The sequence below is a fragment of the Bipolaris victoriae genome (assembly GCF_000527765.1).
Source record: "Bipolaris victoriae FI3 unplaced genomic scaffold scaffold_26, whole genome shotgun sequence".
NCBI classification, from domain to species: Eukaryota; Fungi; Ascomycota; class Dothideomycetes; order Pleosporales; family Pleosporaceae; genus Bipolaris; species Bipolaris victoriae.
This window is the reverse complement of record NW_014575366.1, coordinates 1-20,460: the sequence shown is the minus strand read 5'-3', so window position 1 is coordinate 20,460 and position 20,460 is coordinate 1. Positions and strand designations below refer to the sequence as shown.

At 52.4% G+C, this 20,460-nt stretch overlaps 9 protein-coding genes across 9 annotated transcripts; 6 read left to right on the top strand and 3 right to left on the bottom strand.

Annotated features, from left to right (window-relative positions):
* Positions 1-88: 88 nt before the first annotated feature.
* On the top strand, positions 89-1,993 carry COCVIDRAFT_36161 (hypothetical protein; the record flags this gene model as incomplete). Its single annotated transcript, XM_014702922.1, has 4 exons — positions 89-851; positions 900-1,030; positions 1,090-1,162; positions 1,212-1,993. The coding sequence occupies 4 exons, from the start codon at positions 89-91 to the stop codon at positions 1,991-1,993; spliced, it is 1,749 nt and encodes a 582-aa protein (XP_014558408.1).
* Positions 1,994-2,496: 503 nt separating this feature from the next.
* On the top strand, positions 2,497-3,964 carry COCVIDRAFT_36160 (hypothetical protein; the record flags this gene model as incomplete). Its single annotated transcript, XM_014702921.1, has 4 exons — positions 2,497-2,700; positions 2,733-2,844; positions 2,904-3,167; positions 3,573-3,964. The coding sequence occupies 4 exons, from the start codon at positions 2,497-2,499 to the stop codon at positions 3,962-3,964; spliced, it is 972 nt and encodes a 323-aa protein (XP_014558407.1).
* A 533-nt stretch (positions 3,965-4,497) lies between these two features.
* Positions 4,498-5,820, bottom strand: COCVIDRAFT_14424 (hypothetical protein; the record flags this gene model as incomplete). Its single annotated transcript, XM_014702882.1, has 2 exons — positions 4,498-5,568; positions 5,629-5,820. The coding sequence occupies 2 exons, from the start codon at positions 5,818-5,820 to the stop codon at positions 4,498-4,500; spliced, it is 1,263 nt and encodes a 420-aa protein (XP_014558368.1).
* Positions 5,821-6,128: 308 nt separating this feature from the next.
* COCVIDRAFT_25043 (hypothetical protein) lies at positions 6,129-6,404 on the top strand (the record flags this gene model as incomplete). Its single annotated transcript, XM_014702896.1, has 2 exons — positions 6,129-6,138; positions 6,202-6,404. 2 exons carry the CDS (start codon positions 6,129-6,131, stop codon positions 6,402-6,404), a joined length of 213 nt encoding a protein of 70 aa, XP_014558382.1.
* Positions 6,405-6,605: 201 nt separating this feature from the next.
* Positions 6,606-8,410, bottom strand: COCVIDRAFT_25042 (glycosyltransferase family 57 protein; the record flags this gene model as incomplete). Its single annotated transcript, XM_014702895.1, has 2 exons — positions 6,606-7,959; positions 8,007-8,410. 2 exons carry the CDS (start codon positions 8,408-8,410, stop codon positions 6,606-6,608), a joined length of 1,758 nt encoding a protein of 585 aa, XP_014558381.1.
* A 1,163-nt stretch (positions 8,411-9,573) lies between these two features.
* On the top strand, positions 9,574-11,167 carry COCVIDRAFT_94540 (hypothetical protein; the record flags this gene model as incomplete). The annotated part of the gene is made up of 3 exons (XM_014702920.1): positions 9,574-10,116; positions 10,173-10,471; positions 10,528-11,167. 3 exons carry the CDS (start codon positions 9,574-9,576, stop codon positions 11,165-11,167), a joined length of 1,482 nt encoding a protein of 493 aa, XP_014558406.1.
* Positions 11,168-12,083: 916 nt separating this feature from the next.
* Positions 12,084-13,765, bottom strand: COCVIDRAFT_94438 (hypothetical protein; the record flags this gene model as incomplete). Its single annotated transcript, XM_014702919.1, has 2 exons — positions 12,084-13,494; positions 13,572-13,765. The coding sequence occupies 2 exons, from the start codon at positions 13,763-13,765 to the stop codon at positions 12,084-12,086; spliced, it is 1,605 nt and encodes a 534-aa protein (XP_014558405.1).
* A 1,270-nt stretch (positions 13,766-15,035) lies between these two features.
* COCVIDRAFT_94468 (hypothetical protein) lies at positions 15,036-15,896 on the top strand (the record flags this gene model as incomplete). Its single annotated transcript, XM_014702918.1, has 1 exon — positions 15,036-15,896. The coding sequence occupies one exon, from the start codon at positions 15,036-15,038 to the stop codon at positions 15,894-15,896; it is 861 nt and encodes a 286-aa protein (XP_014558404.1).
* A 1,302-nt stretch (positions 15,897-17,198) lies between these two features.
* On the top strand, positions 17,199-19,616 carry COCVIDRAFT_94495 (hypothetical protein; the record flags this gene model as incomplete). The annotated part of the gene is made up of 3 exons (XM_014702917.1): positions 17,199-17,676; positions 17,740-18,029; positions 18,093-19,616. The coding sequence occupies 3 exons, from the start codon at positions 17,199-17,201 to the stop codon at positions 19,614-19,616; spliced, it is 2,292 nt and encodes a 763-aa protein (XP_014558403.1).
* Positions 19,617-20,460: the final 844 nt, after the last annotated feature.

Sequence of the window (20,460 nt, the reverse complement as noted above, 5' to 3'; positions counted from 1 at the left end):
ATACAGCGATAAACTTTGCTGTCCCTGGACATAGTACCCCCATTCAAGCATCACTACATCTTATTCCCTCCCCTTCACCCACACTGCCATGACCGACGACGACAGCAAGGCCTGGGGACGACGCCTAGTCATATGTTGCGATGGGACTTGGCAGTCGAGCGTCACTATCGAAACAAACGTCCCATCCAATGTCACTAAACTATGCCGCCTGATTGCCCGTGTTGGCTCGGATCAGCATGACCCCTCGAAAAAGTTTCACCAGATTGTCTACTACGATTCTGGGGTGGGGACAGGAAATCTCAGCTCTTCTGAAAGGAACCGACAAGGCGGTACAGGAGCCGGGTTGGCAGAAAACGTCATTGAAGCATACAACTTCATCGTGCAAAACTATGAGCCGGGTGATGAAATCTTCTGCTTTGGCTTCTCAAGAGGTGCCTACACTGCGCGTGCAGTTGCAGGACTTGTCTCCGACATTGGAGTCATAGCACCCATTAGCATGCAGTTCTTCGCGACACTATACAGCCTGTATCAGACAAATGACGAAGGTGTTGACTTTCGCGAAACACAAGCGTGGAGGTGGTTCACTGAAGGCAAGCTGAGCAAGAAGGGAGAAGAGATGAAGAAGCAGGGCGTGGATGTTAAAGCAATTGGCCTGGACGATCTCAAGCTACTGGCAGAGGTGTGGGAAATTCGACCGCATGGAGAACTCGCCGTCAGTGAAGACAGCAGAAAGGTGAAAGTTGTCGGTGTTTGGGACACTGTTGGATCTTTGGGTATACCAGATATGATGGGTCTCAATCTAGCCTCTCAGAGAACGCAATACGGCTTCCATAATGTCAAGCTGACAGAGAGTAAGTCGCCCAACTAGAGCTGTGAGATTGCTACTAAGCGCCCACTAGATATTGAGCATGCATTTCAAGCCCTTGCGCTAGACGAACGACGCAAGGCTTTCCGTCCGACTCTTTGGTATATTCCAAAGGACCTTGTCGACGATCCAAACCGACGTACACCTGAACTCAAGCAGGTCTGGGTATGTACTCCAGCACAGCCTATCTGAGACAACAAACAACCTAACAGTAATCTGTTTAGTTCCCTGGTGTACACATCAATTGTGGTGGCGGCTCACAGGACGCCCTTGGGGAGATGAAGGGAGACTCAGAGAGTCGGTCCCCGATATGAACTCAGCCAATGCGAATGCTAACTAGGTTTAGACATATCAACAGCGACTCTTTGCTGGATGCTTCAAGTCATTTCCCCGCACTTGACTATAGACCGACACGCCTTCTCAATGCATCTCAACCAATACAAGCGTTGGCTGTTCCGTATTCGCTACGCCTGCACTTACTACCACCCAAATACGCTGCAGAAGATGTGGAACAGTGTCCCGAAGCTGCCATCTATTCCATTCTTGAGCTCTGGTGACAAGGAGCTAAAACTTCCGCGTGCTGCCTCACCACATGCGCATGAGAAGTTCGACTTCAGCTGGGGCACTGGCCCGCTTGTTGACTCGTATACCGCAATGTATTACCTGAACGGTATGCATATACGCATGCCCGGCCATGAAAGCGGTGAAGAATACGACGAAAAGTCAAAAGTGCACACGTGGACCAAATTGAGAGACCTAGGTGTCACGAACGAGTACATTCACCCCATCACCTACTTTCGTAGTCTGATAAAGGGCTGGGAGTCGCACTCGCCGTTGGCAAAGTCATGGAACAGAGAAGCTTGGAAAGAGCAAGGCAAGATGAGGTTTTGGTGGTACATGGATGGTGAGAAGGAAAAGTGCGCGCTGCCTGAGTGGGTAATTCTCCCAGACGAATTGAATGGCGACTTCAATTTTGAAAGGAGGTGGTACAACGAGTGCGAGAGTTCGGAGAAGACACTTGAGAAGCTTGCTAGTATCGGAGAGTTTGGCAGGGAAAGAGACTTTTTGGAGGTGATGGATGAGAGGCTGGGATTGGCTGCGGGCCGGCCCTCGAATGTGGCGCCATGAGCAGTGTTTATGCCTTTGCTGACTTTCGGCAAACAGACTGATAAAAGCACATGTTTTGTTTGTGGAAATTGCTATAGTAAATTTGGCGATGGAGAGAGCAGTTTAAGGCCCAAATTGACAATTTTCGGTCTCCAGTAAACTTCAATCTTTTCAACCCCTATTTCTTACACGATGCACTCCGCTGTACTTGCTTCATGCGCATAGTTTTCTCGTAGTGACATGCTAACAAATCAACGCCGCATCAAAAGGCAAGTGCAGTTGGCCCGGGTCGTCCAAAATGCCACTGTTTGGCACCTGCACCTTCCTTCACCTCCCCTCCAACAACGTCATCAGCCCCCAAACATAAAAACCTCAAGACATCGTACTTTGCACGCCAGAAACACCTCTTATCTTCCCCCCAACTCTTCCAGTCACCTTGGCATCCTCCACTCCAAGCATCAACCTACAAAACTTCCTCGTATCCCCCCATTTGGCTCACCATGAGCGAACATCTCAGCGAGAAGATGTTTTCCGATACGAGCAGTCTTGCTAGCAGCCAGTCAAGCCAGTTCAAGAACCTACTGGAGGCTATGCTCGAGAAGCTGAAGACGGATCCAAGCAGCGTCACGGTTGATGATGCTCGTCTTCTGTTTGACAACTTCACTGCGAGTGACGAGAGGGCGGTCCGCATTATCTCTGCCGTGGAATATCTGGCTATTGCTAACAAGGTGTGCATTATCAGGAATCTAGTCATGCTCAGACTCATCACTGCGAGCTGCTGACGGCTGTCAAGGACTTGCATGACAAGGTGGAGAGCAGCCCTGGGGAGGTGACTATAGAGGTGCTTCGTACCACTCAGAGTGTTGTTAGCAGTGAGTACAGATGCCTGTCACATCCCCGACATCTTCTTTCCGCGCTGACACTGCCACAGAAATGCAGAAGGCTCTCGGTCACACCAACGTTCCCCATCCAGAAGTTGAAGGCGAGCTCCAGGAGGAAATCGCCAAGATCGAGCCCAAGATTGTGCAAGGCACAGTGACAAAGGCGGAGGCCGATCGACTCCATTCACTCGAGTCTCGTGCATATGGACACACTGAGAAGGGCGGTATCACTGCTGCCGCTCAGTCTGTTGTTGCGAGACGTGAGCGTCAGCTATCACTAAGTGGCGGCCCCAAAGCCTTGCAGCCCTCGGAAAGTGAACAGCCTCAACCAAACAAAGGAAGCTTTACATCACCTGAACAGCAATCTCAGCATGACAAGGAGGAAAACATTCTGCAAGCAGCGGACGCCGTCAAGGACAAGATAGAAGAGGGTACTGTGACCAAGGAAGAGGCTGGTCATCTACAATCGCTTGAATCTCGCACTCATGGTGATACCATAAAGGGAGGTATTGCTGCTACTGCTCAATCAACTGCTGCAAGGCGCGAGTCGAATGCTAGCGATGCGTGTCCTTGCGCTGACGGTACGAATACCCTATCCCCCCAAGAGCAACCCTACCACGGCACAGAAGAGAGCCTTCATCAGGCAGAGCTCCCAATCCGACTGAAGATGCAGAAAGATATTACCATCACGGAAGCCGAAGCTAACCTTCGCCAAATAGAGCTCGCAATCCGACCAAAGATCCAGGACGACAGTAAGAACACCCTCTCTCCCCAAGAGCAATCCCACCATGACAAGGAAGAGAACTTTCGCCAAGCAGAGCTTGCAATCCAACCAAAAATCCAGGATAGTACCGTCACGCCAGCTGAAGCCAACAAGCTCCACTCATGCGAGATGCGTGCTCATGGACATACTGAGAAGGGTGGACTGGCCGCTACAGCACAGTCTGTTGTTTCCCATCGCCAGAGAACTCTCAGCGACATCTCCAACTCGCCTCATCCCTCGGAAACGGATGCTGGACCACGCAAAGAAGATACTGCTGTTAACAAGGAGCTCAAGAAGGTCGAGGGTGACTTGGGTGACGTACGAAAGGCAGAGAACGAGGCCCAGTGAGATCGTTTCGAACAACGCAGCTTTGTTTGCTGCCATGCTTTTCAGAAGAGCGTCATGAAAATGGTTCCCAACATATGTTTGAGGAGGAAGGTTAATTCGTGAGACGTGCAGGGGACGTTGAAGCCAGATATGATCAACAGCAAGGACGATACGAGCATGTATAGATGAACCAGCCTAGTAGCTTCCTAATGAATTTCACTTTCTTCAAATCGGATTTTTCTTTCTTTCCTTTCTTGAACTGCTGTTTTTGGTCACATTGCACAACTTAATTCACTGCCTGTGGCGATCAAGTTGGTGGGTAGAGGACAGACTCAAGATAACAAAAGGCATCATACAAGTGATGATGCTGGAGCATTGTCTATGGTATCGAAATGCTACATACCCATTGATACTCAAGGGGGGGGGGAAACGAGGAAGAAAAGAATTAATGACAAAAGTCCCAGAACCGCTGAATGCAAAACGGTCTCCCACCACGCCCACCACAATCGACCAAACAAGAAAACACAAAGACCAAGGAGCCAAAAAAAGAAAGACTACTTGATCTCCGTCTTGCTCATCAAGTCAGCAAGGTCGTCAACCTTGGCATCCTTGTCCTGCGCCACATTACTCTCCTCCGCCTTCTTATCATCTGCGACCTGTTTCGCTGCACGATCCTGCACCTCTCCTCTCTTCTCCTCCTCGTCGCTTTCTTCTTCCTCATCCTCATCATCGCTCTCCAGCTCATCCAACTCATCCAGACCCCAGTACTCCTCATCGTCAGCCTTCTCACCAGACTCCTCCTTGCGTGCATCCAGGACCTCACGCAGCTTATCGAGACTGGGGTCTTCCTCGTCGAACTTGTTGCCGTTGATTTCGATGCGGCGGAGGAGCGGGAGAGCGGTGTGGGAAGCGGAGGCGAGACCTGCGAGACCCTTTGCGTTGATTTCGTTGAATTGGAGGCGCAGGACTTCTACTTTTTTGTTTTTACCCTTTTCCAGGGCGGCGGCGAGGGCAATGCCACCGCGGCTGCTGAGGAGGCAGTCGCCTACGCCAAGTTCGCGGAGGTCGGTCCAGTTTACTACGGCTTGGCTGAGGGCTTTTGCGCCCATGGCAGTGAAGGTGTTGTCTTGGAGGTCGAGGGTGTCGAGCTTGGTCAGGTGTGCGAGGCCGTTGGTGATGAGGTGCGAGATACCTTCCTGCCTGATACCGTTTTGCGTCATCTTGATCGTCTTGACGCCACTGTTTGCTGCGTATGCCTTTGCCCATGCGGCCATACTACCATTCTCCAGGCGATTGCGACCGCAGATGACGAGCTCGAGGTCTGGTACATCTTTGCCTTCCTTGCGCGCGGCTTCCTTCTTTGCGGCAAGTGCAGTCAGCGCATCGGCGACGAGCACACCAGCAGCTGGGCCGAGACCGTTGTTGTTCAGGTAGAGGTAGCGAAGTGGGGTATGTTGCGACAGAAAGTCGACGAGCGGGGCAACAGTGTTGAGACCGAAGGCATTGTCGGAGAGATCGACGGTGTGGAGCTTTGGTAGCGTGAGGAGGGACGTGAGGAGGTGTGATAGCGCAGGTGGGATCTCAGAGAGAAGACGAGAGGTGAAGATGTCGGCGAGGTTTGCGACCTGTTGTTCATATCAGTCAGTGCCCCTCAGTTGGCGACAACAAAGGGAGGTTTTCCATACCTGCAGATTCTTCTTGGTCTCCAGAACCTTGGCCAGCGCCTCGCTGGCTTCGATACCCAGAGTGTTTCCCAGAAACTTGACCTCTTCCACATCGTCGTTGGTCTTCAACTCCTGAATGTGCGGCTCGATGTCCGCCGCTGTGGTGAGTTTCAGGCCCTTGCCCTCGATAGAAAAGACCTTTGCGCCAGCCATAATTGTGTTTGAATGTCCCTTGCAGTCGTGGTAAAATGCAGTCTAGCAGGGGGCGAGTGAATAATATTCAACGGGCGACAAGGTCGTGTGAGTCGTGGGGCGCAATGTTTTGGCGGGCGTAGTGGGGGTTGATTTGCCTAGACCCGTTGAAATCTTGCAGGGGGTTTGCCTTGTGCAGTGGCCGCCGCGGGAATGCGCGCCAAGACAAAGCCGATTGATGACACCATGCCCGGCGGGAACTTTTGGTGCGCAATTCCGATTGCTAAGCATCTTTCCATTCACCACCACCACACATACACGCACAAAACATGTCGTCAGGTATGGTTCCGATAGGATGGAAATATATTAGCGACGCCAATTAGCTGACGCAAGGAATTATAGCGCCACCCACTGCCGCCAATATGGGCTCAGACCTCAAGACATCCGAAAAACCGAAAGTGAAGCCCTGCTGCGTCTGTACCGACCAGAAAGCGAAGCGCGACGAATGCATGCTGTTCTCCACCTCAAACGACGCGCAAAAGGAATGCGCCAACCTCGTCGACGACTACAGGCGATGCATGGCCGGTTATGGCTTCAAGATATAACGCCAATGCACTCTTATGGCGACTGAGTTAACGAGTGGGAAAACATGGACAACACAAGCATATGGGTGGCGTTGAATATTAGACGGCATCGTTTCTTTGCTGTACAACATGTATCAACAGAATTGGAATCTTCGCTCCAAACGTCTAGCCGGGGTATCTCAAAGAAATACTGAAATCCTCCCACAATCATTCCCTTTGCTCCTAGTTTGTTTTGCTTTTGGCCTTTCCGACCAATTCACTCTTAACCACAAGCCGCCATAGGCACCACAGGTAGCAAAGGCCGAACCCGCCCGTTCCGACGATTGCGTTTGCGACGACCCAGAGATCCGGTTTGTCTGCTGGCGGAGGGAAGAATGCCTCTACGACATGCCATCCGACCATAGCAATGTATATGTTGATGTGCAAAACTTTGCTGAAAACATCAAGTCCGCCTCGGCTGCCTTCATAATAGGCAGAGAATGAAACGGGGGGAAGGCCTAGAAGATATGCCCATAGAAGCGAAACGACAAAATACGGGACCCGCAGTTCGTCTCTCTTCAACAGCGGGAACATGGTCCACACGCCGAGCATGTTTGCGAGTCCTACCCATGCGCGGGTACTTGGTAGTAGACCTTCATGTCCGCCAAGAAGTAGAGTCATGGGCAACAATGGCAACAAAACATTCTTCTCATGCACCTGGTATGAGCAGAGGAAGAAGCCCCATGAAACCGCTGCGAAGGCGAGCGGAAGAATTTGTTTCTTCGGCTTGAGGAAGATGATCAAACATGGCGGCAGAATGGCAACCGAAGTTGCGAGTAGTGCCAGCCGTTGGAGTGACTGGATCGGATAGCGATGCAGCTTGTGAAAGGTGTGGATGGTACACCAAATGTTGGCGACTTTGTCCTCGAATAGCCCTCGGGAAAAGGGAAAGATGCGATGGATAGACTGTCCCAACTCGAGAACATAAGGGTAGTACCAAGCCTCTCTGTCCCATGGTGTCATGAACCATTCCACATTTAGTAGCGGGGGCACCGTTTGAAGTCCATGGTGGAAGCCAATGTAAACATCGTATGCCACACCTGCAAGGAATGGCAGATACAATATAGCAAAGGCGGCGACAGTAGTCAGTGCAATGGCGAAGAATCGTACAATGTTGATTCGCGGGAAACCGCAAATGCCCAGGAGATAGGCAAAGATGGCAGGCGCATAGAATAGCGCCATCTGCTTGAAGCCCAGAGCACCGACAAAGAAGACACAACCCCACAGTGGCCTCCCAGCGACCACGCTTGACAGTGTGGCGACAGCGAAGCCGAGCATAACGGTGTTGTATTGGAAGTGTCCATGGTCAATCAAGATGGCTCCTGGCTGCATCAATATGGCTACCAATGCAATTGACGATTCCCAGATATTGACACCTTCGAGGCGTGAGAATCGGCGGAGGAAGATGACGAGGGCGGGGAAGTAGATGAGATACTCGGATACAAGGACGGTAGCTCGCATGTATATTTTAAGGGACGGATCATCGAGACCGCGCGACTCGTGGAATTCGAACCACTTGGGGTTGATGGCGGAGCCGCTGTGACAGTCAGTATGAGCGTTGCATGTCTAATCAACCAAACATACATGACCCCCAGAAGCCAACTGTGGTACGCAGTCAGAGGCGGATAGTCTAGTCCCCACCACTGCAAGTCATAAAAGTACCACAGTGAGACTGGGATATGCTGTGTGATTTCCATCCAGTGGCGCTGTGCTTCAAAGTCTCCATGCATTGGCGGCGATTGATAGCCCGAATATCCCCAGAGACCGACGGCCCAGCGGAGCAAGCCGACAGCCATGAGTATGAGGGGTATGGTGATCCATTGCGACACGGTGCCTTTTGCAGGCCACAGGAACGCGACGAGGGGAAAGGCTGGTTTCGTTGAGTTTGTGGATTGATCGTGGTCGAGGGTACCGTGTGCGACCTGAGCAAGGGATCCTTCTTCGATCTTTCTCCGCCGCCGCGGTTTATGGACTGCCGGTGAAGCCATGATGACACTGCTTGAACAGGAGTTGCACGGCTTCATGGTTCGGACTCGTGGAAGAATGACTACGCCTTACCGTAGTGGTGCTAGCGTAAACCCGCGTAAGCTCTTGCAAACTGTGCAGGCCATAGTTTCCAACGTCGAGGTAGGCATGCAAGAGCACAGGCAGGACCGTCTGGTCTATTGAAATGTATGTAGATTGGAATTGCCAATTGGGTTACAGTCTATCAAGTTTCTATGGGCAACATCTGTGTAAGTAAAAGTGCTCTGCGCATGGCCAAAACTGGCGGTTTTGCTTTTAGAGCATGCTCATACTCATATGAGTGCATCTCAAGAGCCTTGCTCGCAATATATACAGCTCCACTCTTGAAAATCTACGTCCACGTATCCACGGCAAAAACAGCGTCCCTTGCTGGACCCTGAGCCGCTGCGTTGCTGCAAAATACTGCCTTGACCGTGGCCGGCCAAGTTCGCAGTGGGGCGGTTCCGTCGAGTGTAGCCACACAACGCGTCGCGGCGCAGAGCACGGGCCACCGTCTCCGCTGAAAAGTTCGGCGCTGATCTTTTCTGCGCCTCCAGGTATTAAATGCCAGCCTCTCCCACTCATTCACTCACCGTCTATCACCAATCTTTCACCTTACTTTTTAACCTCGAACATCACCAGTTCGAGCATCATTTGAGGGCTTTCTCGAACTTCAAGTGGGCTACTGAGGGCAACATCCAGTACCAGATCATATCACAAGTCAGTGGGCAACGTTTGGCATTTCCTTGACACACATTCTAGAGGGCACGTCTGTCGCTCGTCAGAGCACGGCAAGATCAACCAGAGGGCTTTGCGCTACTATGAGGGTTAATCTTCCGGCTTCTCGGCCATTGTGGGAACACGCCGCCTTGAGGCTCGGTTTTCTGTGGGCTCTTGTGGGCTTTCCGTGGGCTTGAGGGATATCCGCTTCGTGCGGTCTCAAGAGATACCAGTGGGCTTTTCGCAATTTGAGACAATCAGATCATGCATGCTAGCGCATACGATGACCTTTGGGCATCAGCGCCTGAGCGACGACGCTATTACAGTCCGCTCCTCTCTTTTCTTATTTTCACCGCAATGTCATTGATTTTTACGTCGCACATTTCACAATACTGATACGTTGTAGATCTAGTACATTATCATCAAAATGGGCAAGACCAAAGTTGCGGACAAGTCGTCCAAGAAGGACAAGAAGGCTGAGCTTTCGAGCATTAAGGCCGGCCGCGTCACCAAGCCTGCTGCGACTCCCAAGTCGAAGAGCAAGGACATTGCCAAGTCAGTTGCTTCCAACGCCAAGGACAAGAAGAAGTCGAAGAAGGCTCCTACCCCCGAGCCTGAGTCTGATTCTTCGTCCGAGAGCGAGAGCGAGAGCGAGGAATCCGAGGAGAGCAGCAGCGAGGAGGAGGAGGTCACCAAGAAGACCGCCGCCAAAACCAAAGCTGCTCCCAAGGCCGCTGCTAAGGCCGACTCCGATTCTGACTCTTCCGACAGCAGCGAGGAGGATAGCGACAGCGAGAGCGAGAGCAGTGAGGAGGAGAAGCCTGCCCCCAAGGCCAAGGCCAACGGTGTCAAGACCAACGGCGCTGCTAAGGCCAAGGCTGAGTCCAGCGACTCTGAGAGCGACTCTGAGTCTGAGTCCGACTCGGACAGCAGCGAGTCCAAGGACGAGAAGCCTGCTGCCAAGGCTAAGGTTAGTTTTTACATCTTTTTTTCCATGGTTTGATCGTCCTTTACTAACTAATGCAGGCTGCCTCTACCTCCGACTCTGACGACTCCGACGCCGACTCCGACTCTGATTCTTCTGAATCTGAAAGCGACGAGGCCGAGGCTCCCTCCAAGAAGCGCAAGGCTGAGGAGGTAGCCGAGCCTGTCATCAAGAAGACAAAGACTGATGAGCCCGTTGCTGAGGACGGTGTCAAGAACCTGTTTGTTGGCAACCTGAGCTGGAACATCGACGAGGACTGGCTCCGCCGCGAGTTCGAGAGCTTCGGTGAGATTGTTGGCTGCCGTGTCATCACTGACCGCGAGACTGGCCGTGCCAAGGGGTATGTTCTCCAACAAATACATGTCTTTCTGTGCGACCAAATACTGACCTACTTAGATTCGGCTACGTTGAGTTTGCCAAAGCTGCTGATGCCGCCAAGGCACAGAAGGACATGCACGAGTACGAGCTCGACGGTCGCCCACTGAACGTCGACTTCAGCACTCCCCGCCAAAAGCCTGACGCCAATGCCCGTGCCAACAAGTTTGGTGACAAGCGCAGCGCTCCCAGCAACACTCTCTTCATTGGCAACCTTTCATTCGACTGCACCAACGAGACCATCCAGGAGGTCTTCGCCGAGTACGGCAACGTCACTCGTGTCTCTCTACCCACCGACCGCGACAGCGGTGCGCTCAAGGGCTTCGGATACGTTGACTATGGCAGCCAGGAGGAGGCTACCGCTGCCCTTGAGGCTCTTCAGGGCCAGGACGTTGCAGGCCGTCCCCTCCGCGTCGACTTCGCCGCTCCCCGTGATGACAACGGTGGCGGTGGTGGTCGCGGAGGCTTTGGAGGAGGTCGCGGCGGCGGTCGTGGCGGCCGCGGAGGCTTCGGCGACCGTGGTGGTCGTGGAGGTGGCCGTGGTGGCGGCGGCTTTGGCGGTCGTGGAGGTCGTGGCGGCGCTCGCGGAGGCGGCCGTGGTGGTTCATTCAACCGCGGTGGCTTTGGCGACTTCCAGGGCCAGAAGAAGTCTTTCGACTAAGCGTCTTGTAGGCTTCTACGTCGCTCGTATGCATTCTGTGTATTTGCTTTGATCATCTCGAGGAGAGAAAGAGTAAGTAATGTGTGGAGGTTTTTGCCCGTACGATATCGATGTGTGACATGATTATCGCATGAGAGAGGTCCTGTTTTCCAAGGCTCTTATGGGATATATGGCGTTCAATGGAGGGAATAAAAAGTTGCTTGGTTAGATGACTCGACTGTCTGCCATATAGGCTGGGGCCATGATTAGCTTTAGTTATCTTTAGAGTATGAAACTCTTTGTTGAAACATGATTCATGCCTTTGTGTTCTATGCCATTATGTAATGTAGTTGAGACCGTGTAGTTAATGCGTTTATGGGTGACAGTTTGTGTTACTGTCACTTGGGTCAGATCTTGTTCTGACAACATGTCACTCGCAACTGTGGTACCGAGTTTGTTTATAGGTTGGAATCATGCAACACGTTACCACCTTTACCGCTTAGATAATTAAAAGAACTACACATTTGACAGAATTGTGACACGGCAATATGATAAGAACTTTAAATGAATTGTTGTACACACACACAAACACCTTCCTTCAAGTCAACTATCTAGCGAGAGATACGACGAGTGATGCCTCGAAAAAAAGAAAAACTGACACAAAGAAACAATGTTAGACTAGCAAAACAAGCGGCGAAAAAGAAAAAAAGGGAAAGAGAGAGGGGGTAACTACGCAAAAAAAAAACAAATGCAGAAACAGAAAAACAAAGTAAAAGATCAGGAAAAAACAAAAAGAGGCCACGCCATAGAGAAACTTCCATAGATGAAATGAATGAAAGTGGGTGAGCGGCTCAAAAACACATGTACACAGGGACCCCCAAAAAAGAGAGAGAGTGGAATGAGTTTGGAGTTTAAGCGTGTGGAAAAAAACCCTCCCCTATACACTCTCAGCATCAGACTCGACATCTGTATTATCGAGCTCAAATTGCTTCTCAGCATCAGCATCGAAGCACGTCTCCCAGCACAAGACTTCACTGGGGAAATCCTTCTCTACGCTAGGCCGCTCACGCACGAACCACGCGAGGCCCGCGCCCGCGATACCAAAGAGGGCGAGACAAGTCCAGAGAGCGAGATTAGTGGTATCTACGCTAACGTCGTCGCTAAAGTAGTAAGTGGTGCCGCTGACGGCGACGGCGAAGGCCTTAAAGAGACTGGCGATTTGCATCATGCCTACGACGGTACCCGCGGAGAAGGCGTCTGGGGTCGTGTTGAGGACGAGGAGGGAGACTACGACTACGGCGGCGTCGGTGAGGAGGTGTTTTGCGAAGATGGAGAAGGTGGAGATGATGGGGCCGACGCCGGAGCATGTGACGACGGCGGCGAGGAAAGGGGTCAAGATGTATGTTGCGGGAAGGAGGGCGGAGAGGGAGCGGTAAAGCTTGACGAGGCCGTGCTTGGAGGTTGCGCAGGGGACGGCGTAGAAGACGACGGCGCCGGCGAGGCCGCGGACGCCGAGGACGATGATGTTGAGCCATTCGCAGGGGAGGCCCATGCCGCCGGATTCGGTGCTGCTGTGGCCAAGGTGAGGGAGGACGACGTCGAAGGTTGAGGCGTGCAGGGATAGGAGGCAGAAGGAGGATAGGAGAACCATGAGGGAGGGGGCCTGGAGGAACTGGCTGATGGTGATGGGTTCTGGACGAGCAAAGTCCACGAGCGTTACGTTTGTGTCGTGCGAGTCGCGGCGGAGGAAAGCTGCCCTCTCACAGTCGATGTCTGCAGCGTCTGCTGTGCGCTCGTTGTGGTTGGGCAGTGTCTCCTTGAGGAAAATGCTTGCCACAAGTGCGATGATGAACATGACAATTCCGCAAGCCAGCTCAGAGCCCAGAGTGGGGTAGTTTTGCCATACCATGTTGTATGCTTGCAGACTTTCCGAGACCATGAGTTGCATAATTGGGCCCATGGAACCGCCGAGGGAAATGACGGGTAGGCGAGCAACATTCTTTGCGCGTTCCTCTGCTGTTGTGCTCAAATCTCCGAGCATGGTTAGGGTTGTGCATACAATGGCCGAACTGACCATGCCTGCAATAAATCGGAAAATGGTGCAGCCAACAAGTGTGGTCGCAAATCCCATGCATAAGCAGCAGACAAACATGCTCCAGAGTCCGATGAGAGTCACACGCCGTCTGCCCATGCGATCCGCGAGGTAGCCCCAGAAGAGGCCTGTGGTTCCGCCAAATGCGTATGCGCAGTCGAGTATACTTCGGAGGTAGGATGAGGATAGAGTGCCGCAGAAGTCGGAAGATGAGAGGAGCATTTGGAGTTGTGGCTGTAGGCTCGACGCCATAATGCTGTAGGCAAAGGTTAGTGTTAGTCCAGGGAGGTTTGGCAGCCCGTTACGATTAAGCGCCAGTGGGAGAACACATACGCTTCGGCGAAGAAGACGAGGTAAACCAGCACCAGTTGCCCTCTTTGCGACTTATCCGCACTATCCGGTATATCTTGACTCTCCATCTCTTCCTCCATTTCTTGTTCCTCCTCTTCAACCATAGACACCTTGTCATATTTGCCCAGATCCTTCACTGGGATCAGTGACCGCGTTCTCCTGTGGAAACCCAACATTTTTGCAAAAGAAACCCAAACAGCCTATCCTGGAATATTCGAATGTGCGGTAGAACAGTGTACCGCGGGGGAGAGAGAGCGTAGGCAGGCACGTCCAGCGTGAACCTGTGTGTATAGCGACTGCGACGGGTACAAAGGGACCCAAAGGAAATGGAGATACAGATGGCGAGAGAGCGACAAGAATGGACTGTCAAGGGAGTGACAGGCTCACTGTGGAAGAGAGATAATAGAGACTGGACGCTCACGACGGCGGCGGCGGCGACACCAACATGGCGCGAGGGGTTTGAGCTTGATGGAGCGTTTGAAACAGAAGGAGTGGTGCGTCGCGCGCCCATTGGATCTCAGCCTCCCGCCCTAAGGCGCTAGCCACCACCCAGCGCCAAGCCGCTTAACGCGGTCCCATGTGATGTCAGATTGAGATGGTTCTCGCCCGTGAGCCACCCCTTTGGGACGTGCTCAGCCAAGTCGGGGTTCAAATAAAGGTCATGGTTTCGCTAATGGGCGCAGCATTCCATGCGCCCATCCGGGCTGTTCAAATGCTTGCTTTGGCCAAGACTTACAAGGTACCGGGAGAGAAGAATGGGTTGGCCCAAGACAACAAGACTGGCAGAAACAATGGGCGTTAGACGGTCCGATGCGGGAAGACTGGATTCGAAGTCATCTTACCACCGAGATGTTTGTAACAGGTTTATGGCGACGTGCAGTGCGGGAAGTGCGCTGGGTAGAACCAGAGGGGCGCGGCCTCAGGGGTTTTTGTACCTTATCCGAGGATATTCTTCCAGAATGTTTGGAATGGACTATATATATGGGAGGGTCCAGTGAAAGACACGACAGAGCGGTTTGATGGTGCTACCATGGGCACGCGCTGTTGAGTCATGCCTTTTCGGGGCGGATGTTATATTGCATGTTCGGTGGTTGGTCAGTCATTTAACGATCCCTTGGTGGAATTGTGGCCCTTCAAACATATTGATGCTTAAATTAGTTCTACACACTTCTCGTCTACGTATGGCGAAAAAAAAGAAAACTCCAAACTAGGAAAATGTGCTCTAGTCCGGACTGTGAATCATACATTACCTTTCATCGGGTTCGGTATGGGGTATTTCACTTGGATTACTTATTGGGAGCCACAGTACCACATCCCCAAGTGCATTCCGTGAATTATGTGCAGATACATAGAAGACAAGTTTCTCGCGGGCATGTGGCCAAGTGTGCGACACACCACAAGACGACAACACCAGGCGGAGGATTCTAATTTAATAGAATTACGAGGATGCATGTCTTGTATACAACAACGAAACAGTGCAGGAGGGTGTGTAATTGGGGTAGGCCTGTATGCTGGTCTGACAAGAAAAAGAAAGTTAAAAGGAGATTACAACTCTCAGCAGATGGTGCTGAAATCATGGCGATACTAGAGCCGTATTGGCACATTTTCAACTTTGTCCTAGAGCACGAACAGCGACCGAAGATACAAGCCCTGATTCCGTGGACAATATCGAGATCTTCACCTCTTGTACTTATCCATTTCCTCGAGGGACTGGTCGAAGAATCCGGAGCCGCTGCCTATCCATGTTGGGTCTCACACGAACTGCGAAGGAGTAGTCATAAGTACAACCACTGCGACTATAGTATCCGGTTGTTCCTTGGTCATTTCTTGCGCTGCCTTGGAGAGGTAGATGCAAAGATCGAGTGGTTTGCGGTGGACGCGAAACCGCTCTTCCTTTTCCACTGGTACGGCAATCCGCTTCAGCTAAAGGTGCGGCATAGTGTCTTTAGCATCACGACCAGATCGGGTGAAGAGTACATTGCCGACTTCACAATCGAACAATTTGGCTACCCCAGCGAGATGTGGTTCATGGGGAAGCAGGAGTATGTTGAAAAGTGTACGACAGGGCAAGAGATGATACAACCATGCGAGATGGAGATTGCCAGTGCGATGGAAGGGAAGATTGAGACGACAGGCAAGGTGGAGGTTATCAGAGAACTGTGCAGAAAGTTAGATTTCAGAGCGTGGAGGCGATGGGATGAGGACAGCAGGATAGAGTGGTTGGAAAAAGTGGTGGAAGAAGCGTTGAAGAGGAGAGGAGAAGGGGGGCAAGGCGTATTGATGGTGGGTGCCAGTGTGGGTGATTGATAGATAGGGTGTAAGTATGTACACTACTTGGTAGCAGTGGCCTGTGTGGGTCCGCGGAAGCCGGCGGTGCGCGTCTTGGTCCGTCTAAAGCCGTGCCAGCCTCGAAATCGATAATGGTCGTCTGCCCTGCATGCGCAGCCCTAAACATGACCTGCAGGTTGACGACTGTTTCGGCCCCCACACGATACCGGTGAATAAGTCGAGACAGTGACGGGCCAATCAGGCGGAGTTGCATACGTATGTATGTCTGCGTGGACCTAGAACATGACGGCGCTGCGGGCGACGAGAAGCGCGAGGACACGGGTGCTGTACGAGCATGCGACTAGGGGAATTGCGGATCGGGTGGAGCTGCGCATTTGTGCAAGTCGCAGGTCGCGGGGCGGCGGGTTTTATCACCAACAGTCGGCGGACCAGAAATGGTGACGAGGGTGAGGATGGCGAGATGACCTTTATCCATGCACAGCCTGGACGCCTTGCAGCGTGAGCGTGTGAAGGGCTCGCACTAACACCCGTTCCTGCGCTGCTTGGGGCTGACCGGTAGCCTTGGCATGGCCTCTGTGCCGTGGATGCTCTGGCCGTGACAGCTCGTAGTGCTCGACAACTGCACACTTGCTGCCGCTACTGCACATGCCCGGCGCTGCAGGTGAAGAACGGACGAGGGCGACGATGGTTGTTCGCGAATGACGGCCGTCGTGGGCGAGCAATGGGCAGTCTTCTGGGTTCAACTCGTATTGATCCGGGACTAGAGGCCATTGTGGCGCATCGGCTGTGGGGACGTGCAATCCTTGGCTTAGGCAACAGCGACACCAAAGCTCATAGTCGACGCTTCTCTTTTACTACCACCTATACCCCCTCCCCCCAATCCCTTGATTCTTCCTCCACCTTCAACCTCGACACCTCAGGCCTCCCCTCCCGACGCCCCAGTGCCCGTTGTCCTTTTTGCACCATCGCCGCCCTTTTTGCGTCTTTGCCGCCCGCCGCCCACCGCTCGTGCTAGTCTGGCTGCTGCGCCTTCCTATATACTGCACTACCACTGCTCCTCCAACTCTCCGGCGCCCTTCCCTCTCTTACCACTACCTCATTGCCTTCTTCCCTCCCCGGCCTAGCATCTGTTTTCCTTCCAGACGAGGTCCCACCGTCACTAGTTCATGACAACGTGATCTCGGCCTTGTCATTCACTTTCACTTGGACTGTTGGATCCCTGGCCTCTGGGGAACCGTGCCAGTCCGTGACAGTCCGTGACTCATAAGCCTGAGGCCGCCTCTTCCCCTCCCACCGGTCCTTAAACCAGTCATACCCGACATGTCTGCACCCCACGACCAAAACCGCCATCCCCGGCGGCGTCCACTTAAGGGCGGGGCCTCCCCTCTTAGCACCCATGCCATGCAGCTTCGCAAAAGCGGTACATTCTCGTCGCCAACCTACATATCATCCGACATCTGTGATCTGGATCGACACTTTATGCCCAGGCGCTCGCCCACTAACACTGAGCGCCTCGAACAGCTTGTCCAAGAGTCCATCCAGGATCCCAGCGTCCGTCGTGTCACCAACCTGCTCAACGACATCGAGGCCAAGATTGCCGGTCAAAAGGGCTCGTCCACCTCCTCCAACATCCTCAGCGACCCTGAGGTGTTCCCTGTCCCGAGCTTGTTCCTAGACAACACCGTATTGGACCATACACCCATGGACATTGACTCCAAGCCGTCTGCACAAGACCACAGCCCCCACGACCACGCTTCTGATAGCGGTCTTGGTTCCAGCGTTAGCGGATCGAGATACGGTAAGAAGTCACTGCAGCCACCCATGCTAGACCAGGACGCCCTATTTTCTAACATACATAAAGACGACATCCGCTCCCGACGCTCCAGCGTCCGTGAATCCATCAGCACCTCCATCAGCTCAACCCACTCTGCTGTCACACGCTCATTCTCCGCCCTGGGTGCGTCTGACGAAGGCCACATTCTCGGCGAGTACGCGTGCAAGCAGATCCACGACAGCATTGTCAAGCCCATCCTCGCTGAGGAGTCCTTGAAGGACTTCCACGAACTTATTAAAGACGTCCCCCGACGCATAGGTGAGAAGAACATCCGCAACCTTCGCGATCTCGAGAAGACTCTCATCTTCTTGGCACCGGTAAGTAATATTCGTTGTCTTTCTGGGAGTGCAAAAGCTTATTGCATTCTTCGCGGTTTAAAGGAGCTCTCGGCAACACCGGACCAATACTCCCGATTCTGTGAACGATCAATCCAGCTCTTGGCCACGACTGTCCAGTATCTTTCCGAACAAGACCAGCGACTGCCAACCGACCGCCCTTATACTGACGGCTACTTCCTCGACTTGATGGAACAGATTAGACGATACGCTTCAATCATGGCCGCCACCCGCGAAAAGGAATCCAAAGGCGAGGACCTGGACGACATGGACTACTCACGGTATGACCGCGCAGCCGCCTTTCTGTTTTCCCGCACTGACAAAGCCTTCCACAGCGATGAGAAGATCACGCTCCGTGGTGGCCTCAGCCACAACGGTCGTCCTGTTGAACTCGTCCGGGAGAAGAACGGAAAGGTCATCTCCATTGATGAGGATGCCGCAAAGACTTTCAGGATCAAACGTCGCTTGTCGGACGCCGACGTTGATGATGACATGGACGGCGATGAGGTTACCCGCTCCATGGCCCGACGACGCAAGTCTGAGAAACCAGGTGATGTCATTCATGCTTGCCGTGACTGCAGCAAGGAGTTCAAACGCCCATGCGACCTGACCAAACACGAGAAGACCCATTCTCGTCCATGGAAGTGCTCTGAGAAGAACTGCAAATACTTTGACCTTGGCTGGCCAACCGAGAAGGAACGCGACCGACACATGAACGATAAGCACTCTGCCGCCCCCGCACAATACAAGTGTCTCTACCCTCCCTGCACATACGCCTCAAAGCGTGAATCCAACTGCAAGCAACACATGGAGAAGGCACACGGTTGGGAATACGTTCGCTCCAAGAGCAACGGTCGCAAGAAGGCTCCTTCCAGCAACAACCGTAGCCCCACAACTCCTCTCACACCCTTCATTGGCACACCCATGTCTGCAAACATGGCTACACCAGTGACACCATTTATTCCCTCACCTCAAGTGCCCATGATGGACTTTGGCTTCGGAACACCAGCAATGAGCGCGAACGGCTACCAAGGTGACTTCCGTCGTGACTCCATTGCCACCGACGGTTCTCACTTTACTTACTCATCTGGACACTCACCCATTGAGCCCACATCGTTCAACGATGCAGTCGTGACTCCCGAGGATGTTGGTGTAAACCACAATGATGTGTACAACATGTGCAACCTCGACACAACCGTCAACACTGGCTTCCAACAGCCAACCCCTATGAGCACTACGTTTGATTTTGAGCCACTTCAGTTCACATCGAATAACCAAATGAACAACGGCTACCCCCAGCTCTCTCCACTGGCTCAGCCCGATGTGACACTCTTCTCACCACACATGGACGAAGGTTTTGGCGACATGGATATGAACCAATGTTTCAACCTTCCAGGCGAGGACTTTACTTTGTTCGACGCCTCGCCACCCAGCGCAATGGCATTCAACAACACAACGAACTTCTTCCCAGAGTTCAACCAGGTTGGGGGACAATTTGATGATTTTTGTCCAGAGCCCACCACTACATTGGATGATCTCAACTACATGAACTTCATGAGCACGCAGTAAATCCTGCGCTATTTTGTATACGCTTATCACGCATTTGTGTAGCTATTTCCCCGCAAGTTTTTTGCCTTTGTACGTTGGAGCAGATTCATTCCCCGGGCTGGCGTTTTTCATCGTTTTTGCAACTAGCGCTCATGATTGTTTACGACAAAAGAGGTGGATCAGGATGGAAGTCCCATCGGACCTGGAAATTTAGGATTGTTTATCCCTCTCACTCCTGTTATTATCAACGCGTATTATCTCATCCTCCTTTTTTTTATCCCACTTCAAGGGAAAAAAAAATTACCAAAGAGAGAAAATCCTCACAAAAAAACAAATGATCTTTGTTTAGCTGGCGAGCGGGTTTTTTTCCTTCTTTGCGACTGATTTGGATCTCCCCCCTTCTTTCTCCTCATCCTCCTTTTTTCGATTGTCCACCCTCATACGGAGTTTTAAGGCTGTGGTAGAGATCATCAGATAGTGTAGGATAGAAATACGAAATAATCAAACAAAACAAAACAATGTTCTCGCTCTCGCTCTCTCTCTCTCTCTTTCTTTCTTTCTTTCTTCCTCCTTTCTATCTCTCACAAACTCTCTCTCTCTTCCTTTCGTCATTTGGTTCGCGCTACCCAATGTGACTCCTTGGGGCTGAGTAAGGGTAGTACGAAATGCATGGGTTGCAAGTTTACACGGCGATGCATGTGTGACTCAGCGCTAGCGCGCGCTACGTCGGTGTGATTGTGGTGGCGATGCAATTATCATGCAGCTACAAACCATGGAGAGAATGCCCGATATCCACCCCCATTGCACGTATGCGTAACTAGGTGCAGCCGTGTGTGTGTGTGTGTGTGTGTGGGGGGTGGGGGGG